Raw genomic sequence first — 24,930 nt, forward strand, 5'->3', positions numbered from 1 at the left:
ATTTTTGTGTGACTCCATTCATTTTATATTTTAAAAAATATATATGCACATAAATACACACATCGCCTCTGATCTATATATATATATAATGTGTGTATTTATGTGTATATATGTATATATATATATACAATTAATTTATAAACCTTATTAATATGCTATTATCTACGTATAAGATATCTATGGAACTACGCTCGTCGACGTCAGTAGGCGGAGCTGCCCGGTGTAGGAACCCCTCCTTCTTTGTGACGTACAGGAGCATATGTTAAAACGACGTACCCGGGTCGCTCTGACCGGTGAAGGTGTCCGGCTCGCTGGTCTCAGTCATTCACCGCACCGCTCTGTCTGTCTGTTTATTTATACTTATTTATTCTATATGTATCTTAATTAATGTATATATATTAGAACTGACGTCTCCTAGGCTACACCATGGCCACGCTGAGAGCGCTGCGGAAGCTGTGCCAGCACGCTCACCATCAGACCTGCAGTCTCCATCTGTCCGCTTCACGGTACGTAGCTCAGAGTTACTGTTAGCTCAGCACTGTGTGTGATAATACAGCGCAGCGCTGTGTCCGAGCCCCACTTTTCTATATGGTTCCAGAGAAAGCCAAGTTTAGCTTTACAGCCGCGCTGACTGAGCCGGGGTGTTCTATCGAGTTGTGCTCCCCATCGATATGTGCTACTTAGCGGTTCTGCTCATGCGCAAAACTCTGTTTTCATGTTCTTTTCTTAGAGGTGGGTAACCCAGGTCCAGAAAATAAAACATCCGACGCAGGGTTTTGTATTAAATGCCTTGGCGGCTCTGCCGAAGCTAAGCCGTTCAGGCAGTTGGTACACAAGCCTGGGATGGAATTTTACTTTCTGGACTTGGCTTACACACTTCTACGCCTTTACTTAATCCTGATACCCTGATACAGCGATTTAGGCTATTTAAATTTCATACCGACACTTTTACTGCCAGCATGTTCTAATATTTTTTATTTGTACAGTTAAACATACTCTAGGGTGGCACGGTTTGACAGGGTAGCAGAATTCGACAGAACACTAGGTTTGTGTATGTGAGTGATAATTAGCTGTTTCCAGCAGTAATAAACCTGCAGACAGGAGTTAGTAGAGTTAGTTAGGTGCTGTTGGTGTTCGGGTTGTCGGCATTAGGTAATAAATGTATTAAACCCGGGAGCGGACAGCGCTGAGGAGCCACGGCGCGCGCCCTCCCGCGGTGTGCCGGTAGTGCTCGCGCACTTGTGGCTGATGAAATCCTGCGGGGCGCTTGCAGTAAGGAGGTCCGCGCTGTGCTGTTGCCCTCAAGCCGCGTCTAGGATTTACGAGCTGTGCGCAAATGCACAAACTCCAATTTACTAACGACAAACTCGACAACCTCAGACTTCCCGAGCTGGAGGCGTGTCAGTACAAAAACAGCTGATTTAGGAGAAATTGCAGTTTATTTTTACTCTTTATCCCCACATTAATAAATCAGATAAATGCATGCTACTAATGTTATACTTTTATACTACTGGATAAATGTCTCTCTCATCTGAAGCACATACAGTAACTTACACTCACATCTCACTTCAAATACATGATTTCTAGGTAGAGTTGAAGGTGTGTGTGTGTGTGTGTGTCTGTGTGTGTGTGTGTCTGTGTGTGTCTGTGTAAAATGAGCTGTGTGGCTATTTAAATGTGAGTTACGTGTTATTAAAGGCCTGCAGCAGACCCTGCTGTCTCTGATTTAGACTGACTGGCTCAAGCGCGTGGTTTATGCACATGACCTTATTAGTAATGTTCAGAAACAACCCGGCTCCCATTAACGGGCTACTTTTTACTTACTTACTACTTTGGTAGCATTCTTTTGTAGCATAAAAATAGGTTCTGATAATGATTACTGGTTATGTTGTAAAGTAATTATGTAATCCTCTTGATTACTTAAAAAAAGTAACATACTCTGATCCATTGACAAAACAAGTTTCAGCACAAGTTCCTCTAAGGCCACAGAAAGATTAATGACTGGTGGGAGCTTGTCACTTGGCAGTGTCTCCCTCAAGCAAGTGAATTGCCCTGGTGATTCAGAAAAACGAAGCACTCAACTAGCATAAAGTGTCCAGTGTTTTTTTTTTTTTTGTAAAAACAAAAACTTTTGCAGCAGTACTGTTTAGAAAAAGTGTTAACAAAAGTCCACTATGAAATAATTATCCACCACTGAGAGAACTATTATATGCTGCTACATGAAGAGGCCTCTTACATCATGCCAAATGGCTCATTACTTTTCAATGTGGCCTCTTATGTAAGCAAAATCTCATTCAAAACTGTTAACAATCTGAACCTGTGATATCCTTTCACTGGAATTGCTGGAAGGATTTAGCTTGAGAGCTGCCATTACAAGAAGTTCGCATGTAACATGCTACCATCTCTTCTATGTTTAGTCCATCTCTATAGCAGATCTCCAAAGAGACCTAGATTAAATTACCTTAACCTTAGTTTCCACAATTTCCTTAGAACTTGGCTGAGTGTGATAAGATCTGACAGCCATAAATCGTACACTTTGACCGGTGTTCTGTTGATTTGAGCCATCTTGTCAAACCGTACTTCCCTAGTGTAAACCAAGGTGTTACTTACACAAGGTAGCTAACACTAACTAGTGCTGTAAACAAAGTGAGCAGAGCTATTAGTGCCTCCTTAGCTATAGGTCTTAATGCTGTAGACCTGGTTTAGCTTCGCCTGTGGGCGGCCCTGAGCCGAGGTGGGCGAGGCCATGAACTTGCTGGTTGATGTAGACACCCTAACATCTCTGATTAACTCGTATTTCTGAGGATTTTCTTTTACTAGCTATTGTAGACAAGAGAGGCTAAGAATCAGTTTCATGTGCAGCATGCATATACATATCAGAGAGACCTATAATATTTTGCAAAGAACAAGAAAAAATTCTGTTTGTGTTCTTGTTGAAGGCGGTCGCATTTTCTTTCTCCTCCCTTCCCCTTATCGCTCCTGCTTGGCTTCTCTTGTCTCGTCTGGCACTGATATTCCTTAAAAGACTCTTTTCACACTGCTCTTCAGACCAAAAGAAATGGATATAATTAAAGGGTCTCTAATTGCAATTGAGTAGCCTGGGTTCGGAGGAACCTGCTTGTCCAGATTTGCAGTTTGCTATGCAAGGGACGCGTGGGAGACGTGGCGGACCGTGTGCCTGGCGACTCCATTGAGGACATCGAAGATGTCTACCTTTTTGGCACAATGATCACAGGGTTCTTACTGATTGGATTAGGCATTGCCCTGGTCTATCGTAAAATTGAAAGTGTGGGGACAGCTGTCAAAGGCCCCCAAAAGCTGCCCGAAATGATTGATGTGGTGCGCAGAGCTGTTGGCATTCAGACTGTGACTTTTAACCGCAACATTTAAAACATCTCGGAGAAGCAAACGGCTTTGCAAAGGAACGTGGAGAAAATTGAGACCATGGTGGACAATAGCGAGTGAGCGCCCTAAACTGGTCAACGGTCACTCACCTAAACATCTAAAGTCTAATCTGCTTTCGGCTCCCACCTTATCAGCACTCGGCCTTATGGATGATGGGGAACATTCCTTCAAAGAACACTGTGACTTGACTCTCTCCCTGTTTACCTAAGTTTGCTGGATGTGTCTCTGACTGGGAGCTGATCAAGGGTGTCTCCATGGCAAACTGATTGTTGCCAGGCAGTGCGACTTTCCCACGCCTTCATTACTTGTTATTTTGTGTGTATTGTATGTGCTCATGTGCTGAGGTTTTTTGATGTTCCTCTTTAGGGCACAGTCTAGGGGTATGTGTTTTCCCCTCTTCTTTCCCCTTATATTCCTTTATTATTATTATTTTTTTTATTATTTTTTTATTGTCATACAGAATCATACATGTCATTATGGGACATTTAAATCTTTGTGTGTGTATGTACGCATACACATACATCAAAAACAGACAATAGTCAAACATTTCTGTAAGTCCCCATACTTAAAACTTTTTTTTCTTTTTTTTTTTTCTTTTTTCTTCCCCTTCCCTCCTTCCCCTTCCCCCTCCTATTCTCCCCCTCCCACCCTCAAACAACAGAAAGAACAAAAAAAAAAAAAACAAATAGTGCCCACAATATCAAAACTATATACATACAGGGGGTGATCTTATCTGTACAGAGATATATTTAGTTTGTGAATATGAAGTCAGGTCTAAGGGGTGTGACATATTTGACCCATTTTTTCCAGTCTGAGAGGAATTGTCTCACTGTAAGATTAACAAAAGCAGTTATCTTCTCCATTTCATATATATCCATTATAATATCCATCCATGCATTTATAGTAGGACACTCCTGTGATAGCCACTTCCTAGTAAGAGTTTTCTTGGCAGCCACCAGCAATATGTTCATTAGATATTTATCCCTTTTCTCCCACTTTTGGGGTATGAGCCCAAAATATAAAGTCTTACTTTCTAAGGAAATTTCACATTCAAATATCTCTTGTAGGGCTTCATGTATCCTCTTCCAGTAGTCCTTAATACCGGGGCAGTCCCAGAATATATGGTAATGTGTAGCATTTAAATTTCCACAGTTCCTCCAGCACACTGGGGGGTTATTATCATAATGGGCCTTCTGAGAGGGTGTAACAAAATATCTTATCAGGTTTTTCCAACCAAACTCTCTCCAATACAGGGACCTAGTGCACTTCCATTGATATCTCCATATTGTTTTCCATTCTTCATCTGATATAGTTATCCCTCCTTCCCTCTCCCATTTACTTTTAATATATAGAGTTGAATGTGGTTTTAAATCTGATAGGGCTCCATACAAACACGAAATAATTCTGCCACCGGTATCTGCATTATATGCTTTCCTGAACAAATCCATTAGACCTGCACTCAACTCAGTTATATTTTGTGCCTTTGTTTTAATAAAGTTTCGCATCTGTAAGTATCGATAAAAATCTTGTTTTTCTAACGAATATTTTTTTTTAAACTTTTCAAAACTAGGTAGTGCTCCTTCTTCCAGGATTGTACACAGTGCTGTTATTCCCTTGGTTGTCCAGTCCTTAAATCTGGAGTCCAGTTTGTTTGGGGTAAAGTTAGAATCATATGCACACCATTTAAGAATTGCAATGTCTCCCTCTAAGTTATATTCTTTTATAATCCTTTTCCACACTTTAAGGGTCCATTTCACCCATGGATTCTCAATGGTATTTATATAGTCTTGTAGTTTGTCATCTGCTAGGATTGTCTGTATGGGGATGGGGATGACTTTTTCTTCAATATTCTTCCAGTGTGCATTATATATTGGGTTGCACCAATATATAACAGCCCTCATTTGTGCTGCAAGGTAATAATCTCTCAAAGAGGGTAGACCCCAGCCCCCCTTTTCTTTAATTAGTTGTAAGGTTTTAAGGCGAACCCTAGGTCTTTTTCCTTGCCAAATATATCTCGATATCATTTTATCCCATTCATCAAATTGGTTTTGGTTAATTTCTATAGGTAAGGTTTGGAATAAATATAATAATCTCGGTAGTACATTCATTTTAATGGATTCAATCCTTGAACTAAAACTAAAAAAAGGAATTAGATTCCATCTTGTGATGTCCTCTTTAATTCTTTCATTAATAGGCTGATAATTATATTCTGATAATTTTGCAAGATCTTTTGGTATTGTAATCCCTAGATATTTCAGAAATCCTGTGTGCCATGTCAGAGGGTACCTATTTGTAATTGTTTCTGGTGGGTTATAATTATATGAGAGTAGCTGAGTTTTGCTTACATTAATTTTATATCCTGAAAGTTGACCATATAGTTCAAACGACCGCATCAGGTGGGGTAAAGAATGTGTTGGCTGTGCTAGGTATACGAGGATATCATCGGCATTGTTACGAATAACATAAACTTGTTGTTTTGTTTGTTGTTGTTTTTATTGCCCTCTGGCTATACACAGCATATTTGACAGCCGGTTAAACTGTAAATAAAAATGAAATTACAATATTTAGAATAACCCTACAAATAAACACATATTTAGAAGCTTTCACAACAAACTCTCCGAATAAGACACATTCAAAGTTTTGTTAAATTAATCACATATAACTCTGGGATTTAAATACAACAAATAAACACTTTGCAATCTCCAAGCATTACATTTCCCAGCAAAATAAACCGTCAGTAAACTTAGCTTTATACTTTATCAAAAACAATTCGCTCACAAATCTTCAGTTAAACTCTAAGCAAAAAAACAACAATACCTCAGATTACACAATAAGACCATGTTAGTGATCTAAACACAAATTAAACTAAATTTGTGCATTTCACCGAACAGTACTTCACTGTTGTACAAACATTGTAGTTTACATCTTCAGAACAACAAAAGTCTGTCTACCCATTAAACAAGTGATTAACATTAAATCAGATAAACTTACCACGCTGGGGCAATGTAGTTTAGGTTTTCAAGCGACAGGTTTAAGCTTTGTTAGGTTAGTTTTCTTTGTGTGTCTCTCTGATGCTGAGAAGGCTATATTGCCTCCTTCCCCCTTAATGCACAGAAAAATGTAAAAGAAATGTAATAAAGTGTGGAGCCCTCTAGAGGAAAGGAGTGATACCAACATCCCGGCCCCGATGACCTCAACAGATGGTCATCCAAGTAAAATTGGTGAACGACTACTTAATGATACAGAAATAAATGCACTTTAGAGAAATAACTGTTAAAACAAACATATAATCAACAACTATTGTAACAGTCTCACGAGAAGTAAAAGCTGAGAGTCTGTAGAGCTTACTTATCCATATACCCTTCCAGCAAACATAACTTGTGGATAGGTCGAGTGTAAATGCCTGTTTCTGTCTTTACTTGTACTGAGCGTACCAGTCCATCAGCTCCTACATTGACATCAATGACCAATCCAAGGGGCCACTGACTACGAGGAGTAGATTCATGCAGAACTAGCACTAGATCACCTACTTGATAGTTTCTGGAATGGTAGGTCCACTTTTGCCTTTGCTGTAGGCTAGGTAAATATTCCTTTATCCACCTAGCCCAGAACACATCTGCCAAGTACTGGACCTGGCGCCAGCGTCGACGGTATAGATCCTGCTTCACGAAGTGACCAGGGGGTAGAGAACATTCGGGTCTTAACAGAAGCAAATCATTGGGAGTCAGAGGCTGACCATCTCTTGGGTCCTCCGACAGCTTTGTTAGTGGTCGACCATTGACAATTTTCTCAATGATGCAGAAGAGCGTCATTAATCCTTCATCGTCCAAAGTCTGCTGTCCTGTAAGGCCCATGAGAATAGAACGCACTGTACGGATTTGCCTCTCCCATACACCTCCCATGTGTGAGGCTGCTGGGGGGTTGAACTTCCATTGTGTTTCTCTTTGGAGTAGATGCTCTTCAATCCTTTGTTGATTCCATTCGTCCAGTGCCTTTTGTAGTTCATGATGGGCACCGACGAAATTTGATCCGTTGTCTGAGCGTATCAATCGAGGCGTTCCCCTACGAGCCATGAAACGCTGGAGTGCGTTTATGAAAGAATCTGTATCCAAACTGTGCGCTACCTCTAAATGAATGGCCCTGGTAGTTAGACACGTGAACAGGCAACCATACCTCTTCACCTCACTGCGTCCCCTCTTGATGTTAATGGGACCGAAGTAATCCACTCCAACACTGGTGAAAGGTGGTTGACTTGGAGTCACACGGTCAGCTGGCAGGTCGGCCATGTATTGTGTACTGACTGGAGCTCTGTGCCTCTTACATGGTATGCACTGTGCTAGAACTCGTTTCACTGTGCTGCGTCCTCTGACTATCCAGAAGGATTGCCTAATCTCTGAGAGGACCCTCTCAGCTCCTGAATGACCTGTAAGTTTGTGGAAGTGCCATATGATGAGTTCACTGACATGATGCTTCTGTGGCAAGATCACTGGGTGTTTTGCTGCTTCGGGTATTGGAGCATGGGTGAGTCTGCCTCCGACTCGAAGTAGCCCATCACCGAGGCGTACTGGTGCTAGCTTCCTCAAGTTGTCATCCTTCAGTTGTTTGGTGATCTGGGAGCGTTGAACATAGTCAATGATGGAACTCTCTGCACGCTTCAGGTCATTAAGCGTTATCGATGCGCATAGTTTGGTTTTCGTCTTCTTCAAAAGAATATCCTTTGCACGTAAGATCAATGCAATAGCTCGCTTGAGTTTGTACCAGGAGGAATACTTCTGAATGAAACAATCAACTGCTGAATTAGTGGTGACCTTAGATGAGATTGTGTATGTCTGACTTGATTTCTTTACTTCAGCTTCTGGAGGTAAGTTGCCTAGTTCCGGCTGGAGAGGCCAAAACTCCTCTTTCTGCCATAGGAAAGCAGGGCCCTTGTACCAGCGCTCTTTGCTTCCAAGTTCTTCAGCTGATAATCCTCTAGAAACATCATCTGCAGGGTTGTCTTCTGTGCAGACGTATTTCCATTGCGAGGCTTCTGAGACTTCACGGATCTGTGAGATTCTATTAGCGACAAAGGTTTGATACCTTTTATCTTCATTTCTGGTATAATGCAGCACAATGGTGCTATCAGTCCAGAAGACGGAGTCCAGTAGGGGTAGCTCAAAGCTTTGGTGGATTTTCTGGTCAAGCTGCACTGCTACCACTGCTGCTGCCAGCTCTAGTCTTGGGATAGTGGTTGTTTTGACTGGAGCCAGCCTGTTCTTGGACATGATGATGTTACAGTATATGTTATCATGGCTAACAAGCCGGAGATAGGAGACGGCACCGTATCCCAACTCAGACGCATCGCTGAAGTGATGCAGCTGCATGGTGACTGAAGGTACAGTATAGACTGTTGGTCTGAGACATCGAGGAATTTGTAACTTGCAGAGTCTTGGCAGGTCATCCAACCACCGGCCCCATTGCTCAGCAATCTCGCTAGGAATGGGTTCGTCCCAGCCTAGCTTCATACGACACAGTGACTGGAATAATGCCTTTCCTCGTAAAATGAATGGGCCAACTAAACCCAAGGGGTCATAAACTGAGCTTATTGTGCTTAACATGCCTCTTTTGGTGTTGGGTTTGTCTTTAACATTTACACTGAATGTGAAGCAGTCACCTTTTATGTCCCATAACACGCCCAGAGCTCTCTCCATGCATGGATCTCGATCCAGATCTAACGACGGTGAGCGTTTTGCATGTTCCTGCTCTGGGATAGACTTCAGGACCTCTGCAGAATTGCTTGTCCATTTGGTCAAGTGAAACCCTCCTTGTCTGAGTAGATCAGTCAGCTGCGCTGCTAGCTGGATGGCTTGTTGAGGTGAGTCAGAAGATTTCAAACAATCATCCACGTAAAAATTCCTTTCTACAGTGGAGACGGTGTCTGCATCATACAAATGTGCATGGTCGGATGCACATTTTCTTAAAGCAAAACTTGCTGCACTTGGAGACCACACTCCGCCAAAGAGGTGAGATGTCATACGGTAGGTAACTACCTCATTCTTTTGGTCATGTTCCTTCCACCACAGGAAACGCAGAACGTCTCTGTGGTCTGGTGTTACATAAATCTGGTTGAACATGCCTTCGATGTCTGCCATCATAGCAACAGGACCTTGCCTGAATCGGATCAGCACAGTTATTAATTTGTTTGTTAGGTCTGGTCCCTGATGGACAACATCATTGAGCGATACTCCATCGTACTTAGCTGCACAATCAAAGACGACTCGTACCTTGTCCGGCTTACGAGGATGAATTACCGGATGATGCGGGAGGTACCATACTTTCCCTTCATTGTGATCAGAAAATGAAGCGGGAACTGCTTCTGCATAGCCATTGCTGATGGTTGACTTCATAGCATCCACGTACTTAATTTGCAAGTCTGCATTCTTTGCCAGTCTACGTCCCAGGAGTCGCAGTCTGTGTGCAGCTAAGTTGACATTGTTTGGTAGTGCCACTGCTTTGTTCTTAAAGGGTATGTCTAAGACGTAATGTGAGCCATCTTTAGAGACTGAATTCTCCCATTGTTTAATCACCCTTTGGTCATTGATTGATAGACTGTCCCTTTGGGGGGTGTCATCGAGTTTCCAGAACCTCTCCACCTGCATTAGCAGACTGTGATCTGACTTGAGGAAGTAGGCTTTGACATTCTTGCCGCCTTCCTTGTAGTCAATTGGTCCATTTATGGCCCAACCAAGCACTGTCCTTGTGGCATATGGATCATTATCCCCACCTACACGATATTCTTCAGCTCTGAGAAGGCGGGGGGCATCCTGACCAATGACGAGGTGCACATCATCAGAGTTAACACTGGGGATAGGAATGTCCGCTAAGTGATCCCATCTGGCAACCTCATCAGGTGTGGCAAGGCAGCTGAGGCCTATGTTTAACTTACTTAGGGTTCTCACACCATTGAGCGTATACATGTTGCCATCATGAAGAGAGTCTATCTCAAGGTTCACACATAGAGAAAGTAAGCCTTCTTGACTGCCTCCCACCGTATCAAGATCCAGCCTTGCAGGTTTGCCTTTGAGCTTGAGTTTCTTTGTGAGTTCTTCTGACACTAAACTTGTGTTGGCTCCAGGATCAAGCAATGCATATGTGACAGAACTGATGTTGCCAGCCTTGCCTCTAACAATCACAGGAACAATAGGTAAGCAAACTTTACCCTTTCCAGCACCAGCAAAACCACAAGTGACGTTAGGTGGTTGGGTAGGTTGCGTTCGTTGAGTCGTTTTATTGTCACTAGTGGCATTCTGACTTGCTCCTGTATTTTGCTTGTTAGTGTGGCTTGGGTGTAGCCATTTGTTATGTTTCTGACCACAGCCAGGTACATTGCATACCCAATTTCGTGTGCATACCTCAGCACTATGACCCATCATGAAACAGTTTTGGCACAGGTGTTTCTCCTGGACAAACATGAGGCGCTCTGGCACAGTTAGTGATCGGAAAGCTGGGCACTGGTTCAAGAAGTGGAGCTCTGAACACTTTAGGCATTTTGAATTAGCTGGCCGTTTGGTGGGTGAAGACCTGTTCTCTTGAACTGCAGCTGCCTTAACATTTGCAGAGTAACTTGGGCGAGATTTCTTTGAGCCTTTGGTGGATAACATTACATTGCTTGGTTTCTCCTGCTTCTTGTAACTCACTATGCCACCAAAGACTGGGTCAGATCTCTTCTCAGCCTCTGTCTCAACAAAGTTGACAACGTCCTCCAGTTTAGGTAGACGTCCTCCCTTAGTGATTTCATAGTTTATGTTTAGCCATTTGGACCTGAGATCTGGTGGCAGTTTGCTGATGATTTCAACTAGTGTGCGGCCACCACTGAGCTCTTCCTCACATTTCATAGCAGAAAGCGTATCCTTGCAGCCTCTCAGTTGGTCTGCGAAATCTCTGAGTTGCACATTGTCTTTTATCTCTTTAAAGTTCAAAACTTTCTCAACCCAAGCCTGGGAGATGGTATGAGGATTTCCAAATCTTGTTCTTAGTCGTTCAAGTGCTTCCTTGAAGCCTGCACTGGGATCAGGATTGTATAAGCAGTGACTTATAGCATCTTGAGCCTTTCCTTCAGTGTACTGGTGTAGACGAGTTAACTTTTCTTCTGCAGCAACAGATTCTTTGTCCACCACTGTGGTGAAAAGCCTTATGAACCTCCAGTACTGAAGGGGGTCACCATTGAACTTTATGAGGTTATTTGGTGGAAGCCTCAGGGAGTCTACTTGGGCCTGATACTGCTGCCTTGATAATTCAAGCAGTTGTGAGATTGAATCTTCTGATACTGGTGACAGTGATAGTCGTGTTGTTGGTGGGCTCTTGCCAGCTTTAGGTGTAGAATATAGATCTGTTGTTACAGCTTGCATCTTTTGTTGATTGCGTATTATCTGTGCATCAAGCTCGGCCTTGTGATGCATTCGCTGGAGTTCCAGTTCAAACTCCTCTTTGTTGCGTTGAAGTAACAGCTCAAAGTTTTCTTGTTCTTTCTTTCGCAAGGCACGTAAGTTTTTTAGCTCAGCTGACACAAGGTCATCATCCTCCGTGTCATCTGGATGATCTTGATTTATGGTGTCCAGTTTACCAGCAATTAACTGATCATCAAATTCACCAGGAGTGTTTACTTCTTGCAGCCAGGCTAGAGCGTCGTGCCGCACATCATGAACACTCCTCAAGATGACCGTCTCATAGGCTTCTGACTCTTCTTTGTCAGTGTCATCAGTGAGCCTATCATGATAAAGCCTGTGTGCTTCTCGGAGTTGAGTGACAGCTAGGTTGAGGCTCTCCAGTACTGCCTTTAACCCTTCAGGCTCATTTTCTCTTATTTTTACATTTGCAGCTGTTATCATTTTAGTTACTGCTGCTTTAGCTTGTCCTCGCCTTCTCCTCAGTGTTGCGAGGTCTTCTTCTCCCTCAGACTCTTGTGGGTTAGACATGTCGCCTTCGTGTTTAACTTTATGTTACGAATAACATAAACTTGTTGTTTTGTTTGTTGTTGTTTTTATTGCCCTCTGGCTATACACAGCATATTTGACAGCCGGTTAAACTGTAAATAAAAATGAAATTACAATATTTAGAATAACCCTACAAATAAACACATATTTAGAAGCTTTCACAACAAACTCTCCGAATAAGACACATTCAAAGTTTTGTTAAATTAATCACATATAACTCTGGGATTTAAATACAACAAATAAACACTTTGCAATCTCCAAGCATTACATTTCCCAGCAAAATAAACCGTCAGTAAACTTAGCTTTATACTTTATCAAAAACAATTCGCTCACAAATCTTCAGTTAAACTCTAAGCAAAAAAACAACAATACCTCAGATTACACAATAAGACCATGTTAGTGATCTAAACACAAATTAAACTAAATTTGTGCATTTCACCGAACAGTACTTCACTGTTGTACAAACATTGTAGTTTACATCTTCAGAACAACAAAAGTCTGTCTACCCATTAAACAAGTGATTAACATTAAATCAGATAAACTTACCACGCTGGGGCAATGTAGTTTAGGTTTTCAAGCGACAGGTTTAAGCTTTGTTAGGTTAGTTTTCTTTGTGTGTCTCTCTGATGCTGAGAAGGCTATATTGCCTCCTTCCCCCTTAATGCACAGAAAAATGTAAAAGAAATGTAATAAAGTGTGGAGCCCTCTAGAGGAAAGGAGTGATACCAACAGGCATAGCAAGCTAGTTTATGTTCTACCCCTTTAATTGTAATTCCAATAATGTCCTCCTTTTGTCTAATGAATTGGGCCAGTGGCTCCAAGTATAGAGCAAACAACTGGGGTGACCACGCACATCCCTGTCTAGAACCCCTTTCTATTGTAAAGCTATTTGATAAATGTCCGTTGATCTTAATCCTGGCTACTGGGTTATTATAGAGGGCCTGTATAGTTGTAATAATTGTTTCGTGTAGGCCAAATCTGTGTAGAACTCTATAAAGAAAAATCCAGTTAACTGAATCGAATGCCTTTTCAGCATCAACACTCATCACTATGGCTTTTATGTTGTTTTTTTGTATATGGTCTATGACATGTAGGGATCTTCGTATATTGTCTTGTGTTTGACGTTGTTTTACAAAGCCAGTCTGATCATTATGAATTAATCTGGGTAGAAACTCCTCTAGTTGTTTAGCCATAATAGAAGTAAAGAGTCTATAATCTACATTTAGAACAGATATTGGTCTGTATGACCCACACTCTGTATTATCCTTGCCTTCCTTTAATATAGCTGAAATTACTGCTTCCTTCCAGCTAGGTGGTGTTTGTGCCTCTTTCAAAACCCAGTTCAGTGTAGGAAGCATAACCGGAATCAGTTCTTTACGGAATTCCTTGTACCATTCCGCTGTGAAACCATCCAGTCCTGGTGATTTGTTTAATTTGAGTTTACTGATTGCCGCATTTAGTTCGTCTTCAGTTATGTCGTTAATAAGCACTTCGTTTTGTTCATCATTTAAAGTAGGTAACTCCAATGAGTTCAAAAAAGCATCGATCTGGGTCACACTTCCCCCTGGAATTTTTGAATATAGCGTTTTATAAAATGTTTCAAAGGCATCTTGGATTTCAGTTAGCTTGTGTTTTATTTTCTTCGTTCTTGGATCCTTAATTTTATGTACTGTATTTTCTGCTATCTTTTTTTTCAATTTCCAAGCCAATATTTTCATTGATTTAGACCCGCTTTCATAATATCTCTGTTTTAGAAATTTTAGTTTTGTTTTAATTTCTTGTGTAGTCAAGCTATTAATTTCATATCTAATGTTCCTAATTTCCTCAAATATGTTTTGTGCCCTGCATGACTTGTGTTTTTTTTCTAATTCCTTCAGTTTCCTTTGCAACTCCTCCATTCTCTGGTTCTTTATTTTTTTCTTATAAGTTGTTGTTGCTATAATTTTACCCCGTAGAACTGCCTTTAGGGTATCCCATAATATAGGCGGGGAAACCTCCCCGTTATCATTAAATTCCAAATAGTTTGTAATTTCTGTTTTAATTTGTTCCTTAAAGCAAGGGTCCTTAAGTAAACTTGAATTTAGTCTCCAAATTGTATTCTTTTGCCGAGTACCAAGGTCAACGTACAGATATATAGGCGCATGGTCACTTAGGTCTATCGCTCCAATTCCACAGGAGTGTATATTATCTTTGTCTGTTGCAAATGTAATAAAATAGTCTATCCGTGTGTAATGGGAATGAGGAGCAGAATAATATGTATAATCCCGTCTGTTCGGAAATAGTTCTCTCCATACGTCTATTAAACCAACCTCCTTAAAAAGAGTGTTTATTTTCTTATGTAGTGTCTTTGGTTCATTGGTTTTTCCACTAGAAGAATCCAACTTAGGTTGTAGGTGTGTATTTAAGTCTCCTCCGCATATTAAAATTCCTTCTGTTTTCGTTACCATAATATTAGTAATCTTCTGGAAGAAACTAAAGTCACTTCCTGGTGGTGCATAAATATTTAGTAAGGTGACTGGTTGTCCCTCTACCTTTCCCTGTACTAAAATAAATCTGCCCTCTTTATCCCCCATTTCCATTTTTTTCTCAAAATGTAACTTACTTGATATAAGAATAGCAACTCCTCTCCTATGTCCAGATTTATATGAGGAGAAAAATAAATGTGTAAAGCCCATCCCCCTTAATTTTCCATGTTCCTTATCATTTAAGTGAGTTTCTTGTAGATACACTACATGGGCTTGTTCTTTCTTCATTTTAGATATAATTTTCTTCCGTTTAATAGGGTTTAGCAGCCCATTTACATTGAAAGAAATAATCTTTACCTTATTACTAGCCATATGTGTTTACAGACTGGTGGCCAATTATACTCACAGACATAGAACTTGGTTGATCCACCCCCTGAATAAAAAGAGAAAAAGCAAACAAAAAGAGAACCAATAACAGTGAAACTCGAACATGAACTTGAGTCTGGTTCCAAGGCTGGGGTCTCAAATAATAGACCCTATATGGGGCTGGGAAAAACATCCAGCCGTGGGGGAAAGCCTCTACCATCTGTGTGTAGAGGGCCCCCACCGAAGCAGTCCCAACAAAAAGAGAAAAAAAACTGTCCATTAACTCCCATGTATTCCTCCCATGTATTTTTACGATATTAGTAGGGGAAATTATATCAGAAATTATATTATATCAGAAAGCAATATAATGGCTTACTGTACGTAGGGAATGTAGCATATTATGCATGGCAATGACAGGACAGCGTCATATATACATATTTGTGCGCTATATTTTAGCTTGTCCGCATTGTCCAAGTCAATGGACTCGTATTTACTCGCCCAAAGCAGGTGAAGTCTGCCTTCTGAAGGTTCGTAACCTCTCTCGGATATTGCTCTCTCGCTCCTCCACCTGCCTCTGCTTTCTCAGTTCTCCCATAGTTACCCACGCAGAGCGGGAGAGCTGCTCGGTCAGGCTCTCTCTTGATGTAATCACGTTGACAGGGAATCCTCTGTCCTTCATATCTTTAGTCGCTTCCTCCACTGTGTGATATAGTTGCGTCCCGTCCTCGTAAAATACTCGCAGTTTCGCAGGAAACGGGGTTTGGTAGCGTATGCTTTTCTGCTTTAGCACTCGCTTTGCCTCGGAGTATTCCCTGCGTTTCTGTAGTACTGCTGGAGGATAGTCCTGGTCAAAGTATATTGGTCTCCCTTTCCAAAGCACTCTTTTCTGGCCCCATGCCTTGCGAAGGATTTCTTCCTTGGTTTTGTAGCGGAGAAATTTGATTATTATTGACCGCGGCTTATCCTCGTTGCTCCCGGAGGATCTCGGAGCGAGGGAGCGGTGTGCTCTCTCAATCTCCAGCTGGGTGCTCGTGGGTAGCTCCAGCGTTTGCCGTAGTAAAGTCTCGATAAACTCCACCATAGACGGTCCCTCCTCTCCTTCTGCGACATTATATATCCTCAGATTCTCTCGCCGAGACCTGCCTTCCTGATCGAGCAGTTTGCTCTCTTGCTGGGTCACTACTTTTATCAGTTTGTCCAGAACTTGTTCGACATTTTGTACGCGACTCTCCGTCTTTTCAATCCGTGCCTCTGCCTGAGCTATTTTACGGTTGATATTGTTAAGCTCCGACTTGATATCAAATAACTGCTGGTTCGCATCTTTGCGAAAGTCCCGTATCTCCTCCAGAACTCTCGCCAAGCTAGCTGCCTCGTGTACTTGAGGATTAGCATTAGCTTCGTTACCTTGTGCTTGTGTGGAGCTGTTTTCTGCATTTTCCTCGTTTGTCGGCTCCTCTGTAGTGCTTTTTTTGTTCACGTCCCTTTTCCCCATTCTTGCCCCACTTAGTAATATAAACTTGCAATTATTTTAGCTGATTTAAAGGGGCGAAATGCTAGTTTTTCGGAGGAGCCGAGATCTTAGGCTGCCATTCAGGTGGATGACGTCACCGGAACCCCCTTATATTCCTTTAACTGAAGAAATGATGGCTGCGTGTGCTCACACTCTGTGGCTTACCCTGTCTTCCTGTCCTGTCCTGTTTCCCCCTTGTATGTTATTGTATGGATGGGTTGATGGCTAATTTTGCTGGTTCTTGTGACCATGTGACAAATGCAATTCTGAAAAATTGAAAGCGGAATGAGACCTTTCACATCTAATAATGTCCATTACAGTGGTGGTTAGTCACATGTAGCTCTCTAACCATATCTTTGACTTTTCTGCCCTCAGACAAGATGCAGTGGTTATCTCAGGCAGGAAGATGGCCCGTCAGATCCGTGAAGAGGCACGTGCTGATGTAGAAAAGTGGGTTTCGGCTGGCAACCGGCGACCTCACCTGAGTGTGGTGTTAGTGGGGGACAATGCTGCAAGCCATTCTTATGTCCTGAACAAGACTCGTGCTGCAGCTGATGTTGGTAAGATCATGTTTTCATGAGCTGGAACCCCTTTTTCCACCTGTTTCTCTTTTTTTGCTTTTTAGTGGTATGAAGCTGAGGTGGGAATAGTAAATGTTTTAGTAAAAGACATTATTTCTATAAAATTATGCCTTCATTTGAAAAAGAAAATGCCAAAATTAACATAAACCATTAAATGACCAGTGTAAGTAAACATTCAATGAACTCATGATATGTAGAGTCTATCTAGTTCGTGAGGACATTGTCAAACTGCATAATAATAAGCCTGTCTATTTTGCAGAAGGGTGTAGCTTTTTTTTCCTCCTCTGCTGCAATCTATTTGAGTGTGCACATGACCTATCTCACATATGCACACACTGGGATAGGCACAGGCAGACATACTGTTAACATGGATAAGGGGAGGTCTGTGAAACACCCACAGATGCAATTCTTTTCCTTTGGAACTGATCGGTCAAGACCAGCACAAACACTGTGATTTCTTCATTTGGTCAGTTTGGTTTTAAAGCCCAGGGTTAATTTAAAAACACTAATTTTCCTTTATTTATTATATGTAAATCTTTGCACAGCAGTGCTCAGCAAACAGTGTTTGTGTGTTTGTAGGCATCAGTAGTGAGACCATATTAAAACCATCTTCAATAGCTGAGGAAGAGCTGCTGGAGCTGATTGACAAACTCAACTCTGACCACAGAGTAGATGGTCTTCTGGTACAGCTGCCATTACCTGGTGAGTGACTCAGTTTAATTACATATTTATTATGACTAACACCACTAATTATATTATTTTGAGAGTAAACAGATTACTTTTATAACAGTATATCGTCGCTGTCCTATGAAAAACACTTATCTCCATTTTTGTCGATTTTTAGTTTACTACGTAATTTGAACAGACAAACTGTCCCTTACACTGTGCCAAAATTTCTTGTTGATCGGACCAATAAAAACTCTTTAAAATGACCTGAAATAATCTCTTTTTACATTGACTTCCATTAAAGGTTTAGAAGGTTTTTTCTCTCTCCTGTAAAGTTGCTGTTTTGGAGATGAGTGTTTTTCATTGGACAGCGACGATATATAAAATGGAAAGATTTTTTTCAAAACAGTAACAATTTCTAAAAAGATCAATTAAAAAAGGCAAATCTTGGAGACCAAAGACTGTCAAGTTCATAAAAGTAGTTATTTTAACAATGGTCAAAGTAGATTTACAGAGGTTTGTACCTGTTGAAGTTTTTTTTTTTGCTCTTCATAATTTTCAGGTTGGCTCTACTTAGTATAGTTACTATACTATAGTTAGTATAGTTATAGTTAGTATATATGCGGTTAGTTTTAAACAATGTATACTGGATTTGTAATCCAGTAAACACTGGATCAATGTTATTGAGTTCTCTGGTCAGAATGTTTTTAAAGCTTCCCCCTCTCCCTGCAGAGCACATTGATGAACGGCGTGTCTGTAACGCAGTCTGCCCAGATAAAGATGTTGATGGCTTCCATGTGGTTAATGTTGGTCGTATGTGTTTGGATCAGACCACTATGTTGCCTGCTACACCTTGGGGAGTATGGGAGATCATTAAGCGCACAGGTAGGTGAAACTGATTTGTGCCTGTGGTAATCTTCTTATTTAAGTGTGCAGGACTTGCTAGTGTATGTGTGTGTGTGTGTGAGAGAATGTAATTAAGTTATTGATAGTTTAATCTTTAATCCTATCTGCTTGTCTTTTTTTTTTTATAGGTATTCCTACACTGGGTAAGAATGTAGTGGTTGCTGGTCGGTCTAAAAATGTGGGTATGCCAATTGCTATGCTGCTACACACAGATGGTAGACATGAAAGGCCAGGAGGTAAGTTAGATCTATTGGTGATGCAAGGCAGAAAGTAAAATGTTAAAAAAAAAAAGTAAATTAATACAGTGGCGTGAAAAAGTTTTTGTTCCCCTACATATTTTTGTTTTTGCTTTTTTGGCATACTGATATTTTTCGGATTGTCAAACTAACTTTAATATCAGACAAAGATAACCGGATTTTATTTATTAAAGAAAAAAACTATCCAAAAGAAAAAGTGAAAAAGTGTTTGTCCCCTAAACCTAATAACTTGGTTATTCCACTCTTTGTGGCAACAACTGCAATCAACAAATCTTTCAGACTGGAAACGAATCTTTCAGATCTCTGTGGAGGAATTTTGTTTCACTCTTCTTTACAGAATTGTTTTTTAATTTAATCACATTGGAGGGTTTTCCAGCATTAACAGCTTGTTTAAGATCATCCCACAACATCTAAGTTTGACCTGGCCACTCCAAAAACTTCATTTTATTTCTTAAGTTATTCAGAGGTGAATTTGTTTGTGTGCTTTGGATCATTGTCCTGCTGCAGAACCCAAGTACTCCTGAGCTTGAGGTGACAAACAGATGGCTGGATATTCTCCTTCAGGAATGTCTGGTAAACAGCAGAATTCCCTGGTTCCATCTCAGTATCGGGACACACACCACTTTTATCACATCAATCCAAAGAATCTTTTTCTAAAGCCCTGGGAATCATCAAGATGTTTTTTGATAAATGTGAGATGAGCCGTTGTGTTCTTTTTGTTCAGCAGTGTTTTTTGCCACTCCTGGGAAGGTTCACCAGTGTTCCATGTTTTCTCCATTTGTGAACAATAGCTCTCTCTTACCTCTTTTCCACCAACAAAGTGCTGGTGCCGGAGCCAGTTCCTGCGAACCTGTTAAGAACCGCCCCGTGTTTCCACTGCTTTAAGGAGTCACTTACTGGAATGTGGGCGTAAACAGAAGTCGGGGGGCAATTTGAAAACAACATGGCAGAACCCGAGCTCTTTTTGCAACTTTTGCTGCTGTCCTCGGTGGACCACTGTTGATTAATTTACCATTCATTTAGCTGCTTCTGCTGCTCTTACCTGTTAATGGCGGTGAGGTTTGTAAACAACCATTCGGGAACTTGGCACCAGCACTGGCACCATGCCGGTGGAAAAGCGCCTTCTGTGGTCCACTGGAGTAACAAAGCATCATTTAATTGTATTTACTCAGGTTATATTTGTCTGATATTAAAGTTTTGTTTGATAATCTGAAAAAAAACATGGGGCTTGCCAGTGTATGTAAATTATACAGTTTCTGCTAATGGTTTTCTGTTCTCTGATTATGTATTGGATGTAATTCTTTTTTTATTCATATTTTAATTTTTGTGCTTTAGGTGATGCCACTGTAACCATTTCTCACCGTTACACTCCAAAGGAGCAGCTTCGCCAGCACACACAAATTGCTGACATCATTGTTGCAGCTGCAGGTGACAATGCAGATACTTTCAGCATTTTTGATTAAAAACATTTCGATTTAATGGGTGAACAACTATCCTCCAGTAACACTGATTAAAGTGTTGTCAAGCAATATCTAATTCAGAGGTCCCCAACCTTTTGCAACTTACAGCTTACTTAACTAATTAGCTTTCCACGACCCCCCAGAATATTTTATTTGCTGTTTAAAACAAAATACAGCACAACAATCAACTTCATACTTTTTGTAGTTTACATTAAGCCTAGTTCTAGGTGTTAACTGCTGTATTTTCTTCTTTTTAATTTATGCTTTCTTTTTCCCTTATCTCAGTCAAAGAAAAGTGGCTGTTTCATATGTAGATGGTGCAGTTTTAGGGTATTTTGTTGCCAAAGACTGTGTTTTTAACCATTTATCCATGCAACCAAATATCAGGTTTCAAATAGCATGTTGTTTTGCAAGTAAATTAGGTAAAAGTAACATTTTCTGACATGTTTATACTTTGCTAAATACATGCCTTATGATTAATCGCATTTATAACTTTTTGCTAAAAAAAAGGCAGTTAAACTGTACAATTTAATATAGAAGCAAATTAATTGATGAATAACTGGTACAGACTTAAAAGCTCCATGTAATAAAGATCAGTCAGTAACAGATTCTCTAAATACTGTATATCTCCTACAACACTAGACCCATTTATTATAGCTGCACATTTATTCTCCTAAAAATAAATAAAAATATTAGAGAAGACGTTGCACATGCCAGATGTTGTTTTCAGAATATTCTAGACAACTTAAATGTCTTAATAAGTAACTACACTAATAGCTACATTAATAGCTGAAATATGTTGCTTTGTAATAATATACCAGCCCTCCTTAAAATTAGATGCAAATATTAACAGAATTTTAATATTTTACCATTTTTAGATCAAAATTTTGATTTAGTCCAAATTAGTAAAAAATAAACAAAAACTTCAAAAAAAAGTAAAATAAAGTCCAAATAAAGTAAACTAGATGTTCTTTATTATTTTTTTTTATATCTTTATTTTATATTTGAATTAATATAATTTGCTCTTAGAGGACTTTTATTATGGTTAATCACTGTTGTTTGATGTATGATGTCCTACAACAATGAATACATTCCCTTACACTAATGTAACAGTGTATTCTGTCAGGTTGTTGATGTGATAACTTATTGAGTATTTCACACACAGTTACTTTGCAAATTCCTCTGATCTTGCGATCTCTGACCTTTCATGCAGGTATTCCCAACCTCATTACAGCAGATATGATAAAGGAAGGCGCAGCTGTTATTGACGTGGGAATCAACAGAATACAAGATCCACTGACTGGAAAAAACAAACTTGTTGGTGATGTGGACTTTGAAGGTAAAGATGGACTGTAATCCAAATTACTATCTTGGGAGAGATTTGATCAGCCAGCACCATTCTCACTACTTAAATATATTTAAAATTGACCCCCATTTTAAGCATTTATTTAAGCCTTTGTGGCTTATTTTTTTTTACAAAAAAAGTAGCTGACCTGTTGCTGCTGCAAGACCATTGCACTTCAGAGTAAAAAACTTAAGAGTTGATCAGGGTAGCTGTAGCATGAATGGAAATGACATCAAAATACTCACTTTGTTTGAATTCTTTTACTAAAAGGACATTTTGGCACTTAGGATTCTAATTTATTTGGTTCAGATCTTTAATCTTTGGTTCAGAGTTCACAGCATCTATTTTTTTATTTGACCATAATACACACATTTTCACCATGTAATGGTCCATCCCAGAATCTTTTAAGCCCAGAGAAGTGGACCATATTGTAAAGAAGTGGGTGGAAACGGTGAATATAAGGCTTCTGATGTGTACAGTAAAGGTGTAAGTGGTATTAGTGAATATAGTAACTCTGTATTGTAGAGCTTGTTGACGATAAAGGTTAGTTAAGTAATCTCTTGTTTATGTGGTTCTATCAGCTATTGTTAAATGAGGGATCGAAGATCAGTTTTTCAGCTTAGACCTGTACCTTTACCCTTTACACATTGAAATTCTTCACGAATGATTCATTCATGATTTTAGGAAGGAATCTGCAAATCTCTCCAAAACATGAAATATCTTGTTCATACTGTCTGCAGTGAAATAAATGTCAGGGTAAATATAATAAACAGTTTTTTTTTCCTGATTTGGGGTTGTACTTCAAATTGTAACTTTTTAGGCATGAGGTCAAATATGCAAAATGTCATGATGACAATATACAATCATCACCAGAGAAGATACTCATACTTTAAGCACTCATTGCATACAAGAAATTTGCTTCACAATGAAAGATGACTGTTTTAATGTTCCCAGCATTGCGGTGTCCTATGCTTATGGTTACCTGAAAGGAGAAAAAACCTGCAACGTGATAAAACAAAATATATGCATATACCCTCAAATCTAATTCTAGAATGTATATTTTATTGGTGTCTAATTGATTTTGATTGCATTGTGAATCAAATGGGGCATATACACATAAAATATGTATTCGCAAACATAAAGGAGGGCCTTGTATTTAAAACTGAACCTTAACCTTTCTGTCCTTTCTTTAGGTGTACGAAAGAAGGCCAGCTATATCACTCCAGTCCCAGGTGGAGTTGGACCCATGACTGTTGCCATGTTAATGAAAAACACCATTAAGGCAGCAAAAAATCTTCTGACTCCTGCAGAGCGGGTGCGCATGGTAGCGTCCTCCTAACGCCCACAGCACAGCCACCCTCTCCTGAAGTTTCACATTCCATACTCCCAGCTCCCAAATGGGAATGCAATAGCTTTAAGTTCTATTTTGGTTACCTTTTGTAGCTCACAATATAGGTCAACTTAGTTCTGAAAAATGAATGTTTTGGAAATGCTAAGGTTTTGGCAAAGTGAACACTGATCAGCCATAACATTAGTACCACCTACTTGTTTCTATACTCTTTATTTATTTTTTATTATAATCTTATTTTTAACGAACCCACTTACCATTAATGTGTGTCTAAGAGAGGGGCAGTGAGCAGACATGGCACACACTTGTACCAGTGCAACACACACTAGATAGTGTCCGTTATGGTATATGGAGCTAATAAAATGGATAATGGGTTTGGGAACAAGGATGTGGTGTATTCACCATGAAAATGACAAACTTTTATAATGTATCTAGATAATGTGCCTCAAAGTAAATACATATATAAATAATAAATTGTACCATTTGCATAAAGATTTGTTTTGATGTTACAACTTGTTTTTCAGCTTCTGTTTATGCTTTAATAGACTTTGATAGGAAGATGTTTCTTTGTCTATTCAAATGCAAGCATTTTTATTTATTTTTGGAGTTAATGTAACAATGTTTTGTGCACAGAGATTCACATCAATTTTAGAATTTGTACTTTCATTTTGTACATAAATGTCCAATCAATAATGTGCATAATCTAAGTGTACAGATATACAAACAGGTATTTGCTATTTGCTGCATGAGAGAGTGGGGGTTTACGCACACAGGTGACATTTTTGTTCAAGAAATAAAGCTTTAAGTTTACATCACAAATGCTTTTTGTTTGTGTAGTTGTGCTGTTTGGTGCTCTGGTGTTTTTTTTTATGTACTGTCGTTCTAAAAACTCACTCAAATTATTTATAAATTTCCATTTTCCAAGGAAAATTAATCAATATGCTTGCCTTTCAGTATTCCACAAAATGAGCTTTCAGGGATGCCAGCCATTTAAAAAACAGTCCAAAAACGGAAATAAATGTAACCCTGTTAAAACTGAACAAACACAGGACCCACAATGCTTTTCATGGGTTTATTCTGACTGCTGCCTCTTAAATGGGTTCTTGTCAACATTAAAGTTTTTCAACCTAAATGTTGACAAGAATAGTGTGTCACAAACTATTCCTGGTAATATAAGAAAACAAACAAATAAAAGATAAATCTAGGACAAATACGGTAACGGTTATTTCTCTTATTTTACTGGATAGCTTGTATATTTCACTCAAAAGAACCTCTGTCCATTCAAGTTTTTTATGCATGTGAAGCACAGCTGCTATACGGAACCCCCACACTTGGTCCAATCTACAGCCACCTTATGTTATCTCATCTTATTTCAGTACAAAAAGGGCGGAGTCAGCAGAGGAGTCGGCTGTATTATGTAGTATGTGTAGTATTATGTAGTTTATAGATATATAAAAATAAAGATATTATAAATATTATTTATGTGTTATATCATTTATATTGTTTAGTTTATATATATAGTATGTTTATGTTGTTATATGTTTTTAGTTTATAGACATAAATACTTATATTATATAATATATAATATATATTATATATATATTTATTTACATAAACTAAATAATATATATATATATATCTGTGTATGT

At 39.6% G+C, this 24,930-nt stretch overlaps 1 protein-coding gene across 1 annotated transcript; it reads left to right on the plus strand.

Moving 5' to 3' along the window:
• The first annotated feature begins 260 nt into the window (after positions 1-260).
• Positions 261-24,100, plus strand: mthfd2 (methylenetetrahydrofolate dehydrogenase (NADP+ dependent) 2, methenyltetrahydrofolate cyclohydrolase). Its single transcript, XM_022666429.2, has 8 exons — positions 261-506; positions 17,094-17,278; positions 17,879-18,001; positions 18,698-18,850; positions 19,000-19,107; positions 20,464-20,556; positions 21,802-21,927; positions 23,127-24,100. The coding sequence occupies exons 1-8, from the start codon at positions 427-429 to the stop codon at positions 23,270-23,272; spliced, it is 1,014 nt and encodes a 337-aa protein (XP_022522150.1). The 5' UTR covers positions 261-426; the 3' UTR covers positions 23,273-24,100.
• The last annotated feature ends 830 nt before the right edge of the window (positions 24,101-24,930 follow it).

This window comes from Astyanax mexicanus, chromosome 22 (assembly GCF_023375975.1).
Source record: "Astyanax mexicanus isolate ESR-SI-001 chromosome 22, AstMex3_surface, whole genome shotgun sequence".
NCBI classification, from domain to species: Eukaryota; Metazoa; Chordata; class Actinopteri; order Characiformes; family Acestrorhamphidae; genus Astyanax; species Astyanax mexicanus.

What these genes read in the sequence shown, in the direction of transcription:
- mthfd2 (XM_022666429.2), top strand. Translation starts at nt 427, where the DNA reads ATGGCCACGCTGAGAGCGCTGCGGAAGCTGTGCCAGCACGCTCACCAT. An exon ending in CTCCATCTGTCCGCTTCACG is followed by an intron (nt 507 to 17,093) that starts GTACGTAGCTCA and finishes TTCTGCCCTCAG; the next exon opens with ACAAGATGCAGTGGTTATCT. An exon ending in TCGTGCTGCAGCTGATGTTG is followed by an intron (nt 17,279 to 17,878) that starts GTAAGATCATGT and finishes GTGTGTTTGTAG; the next exon opens with GCATCAGTAGTGAGACCATA.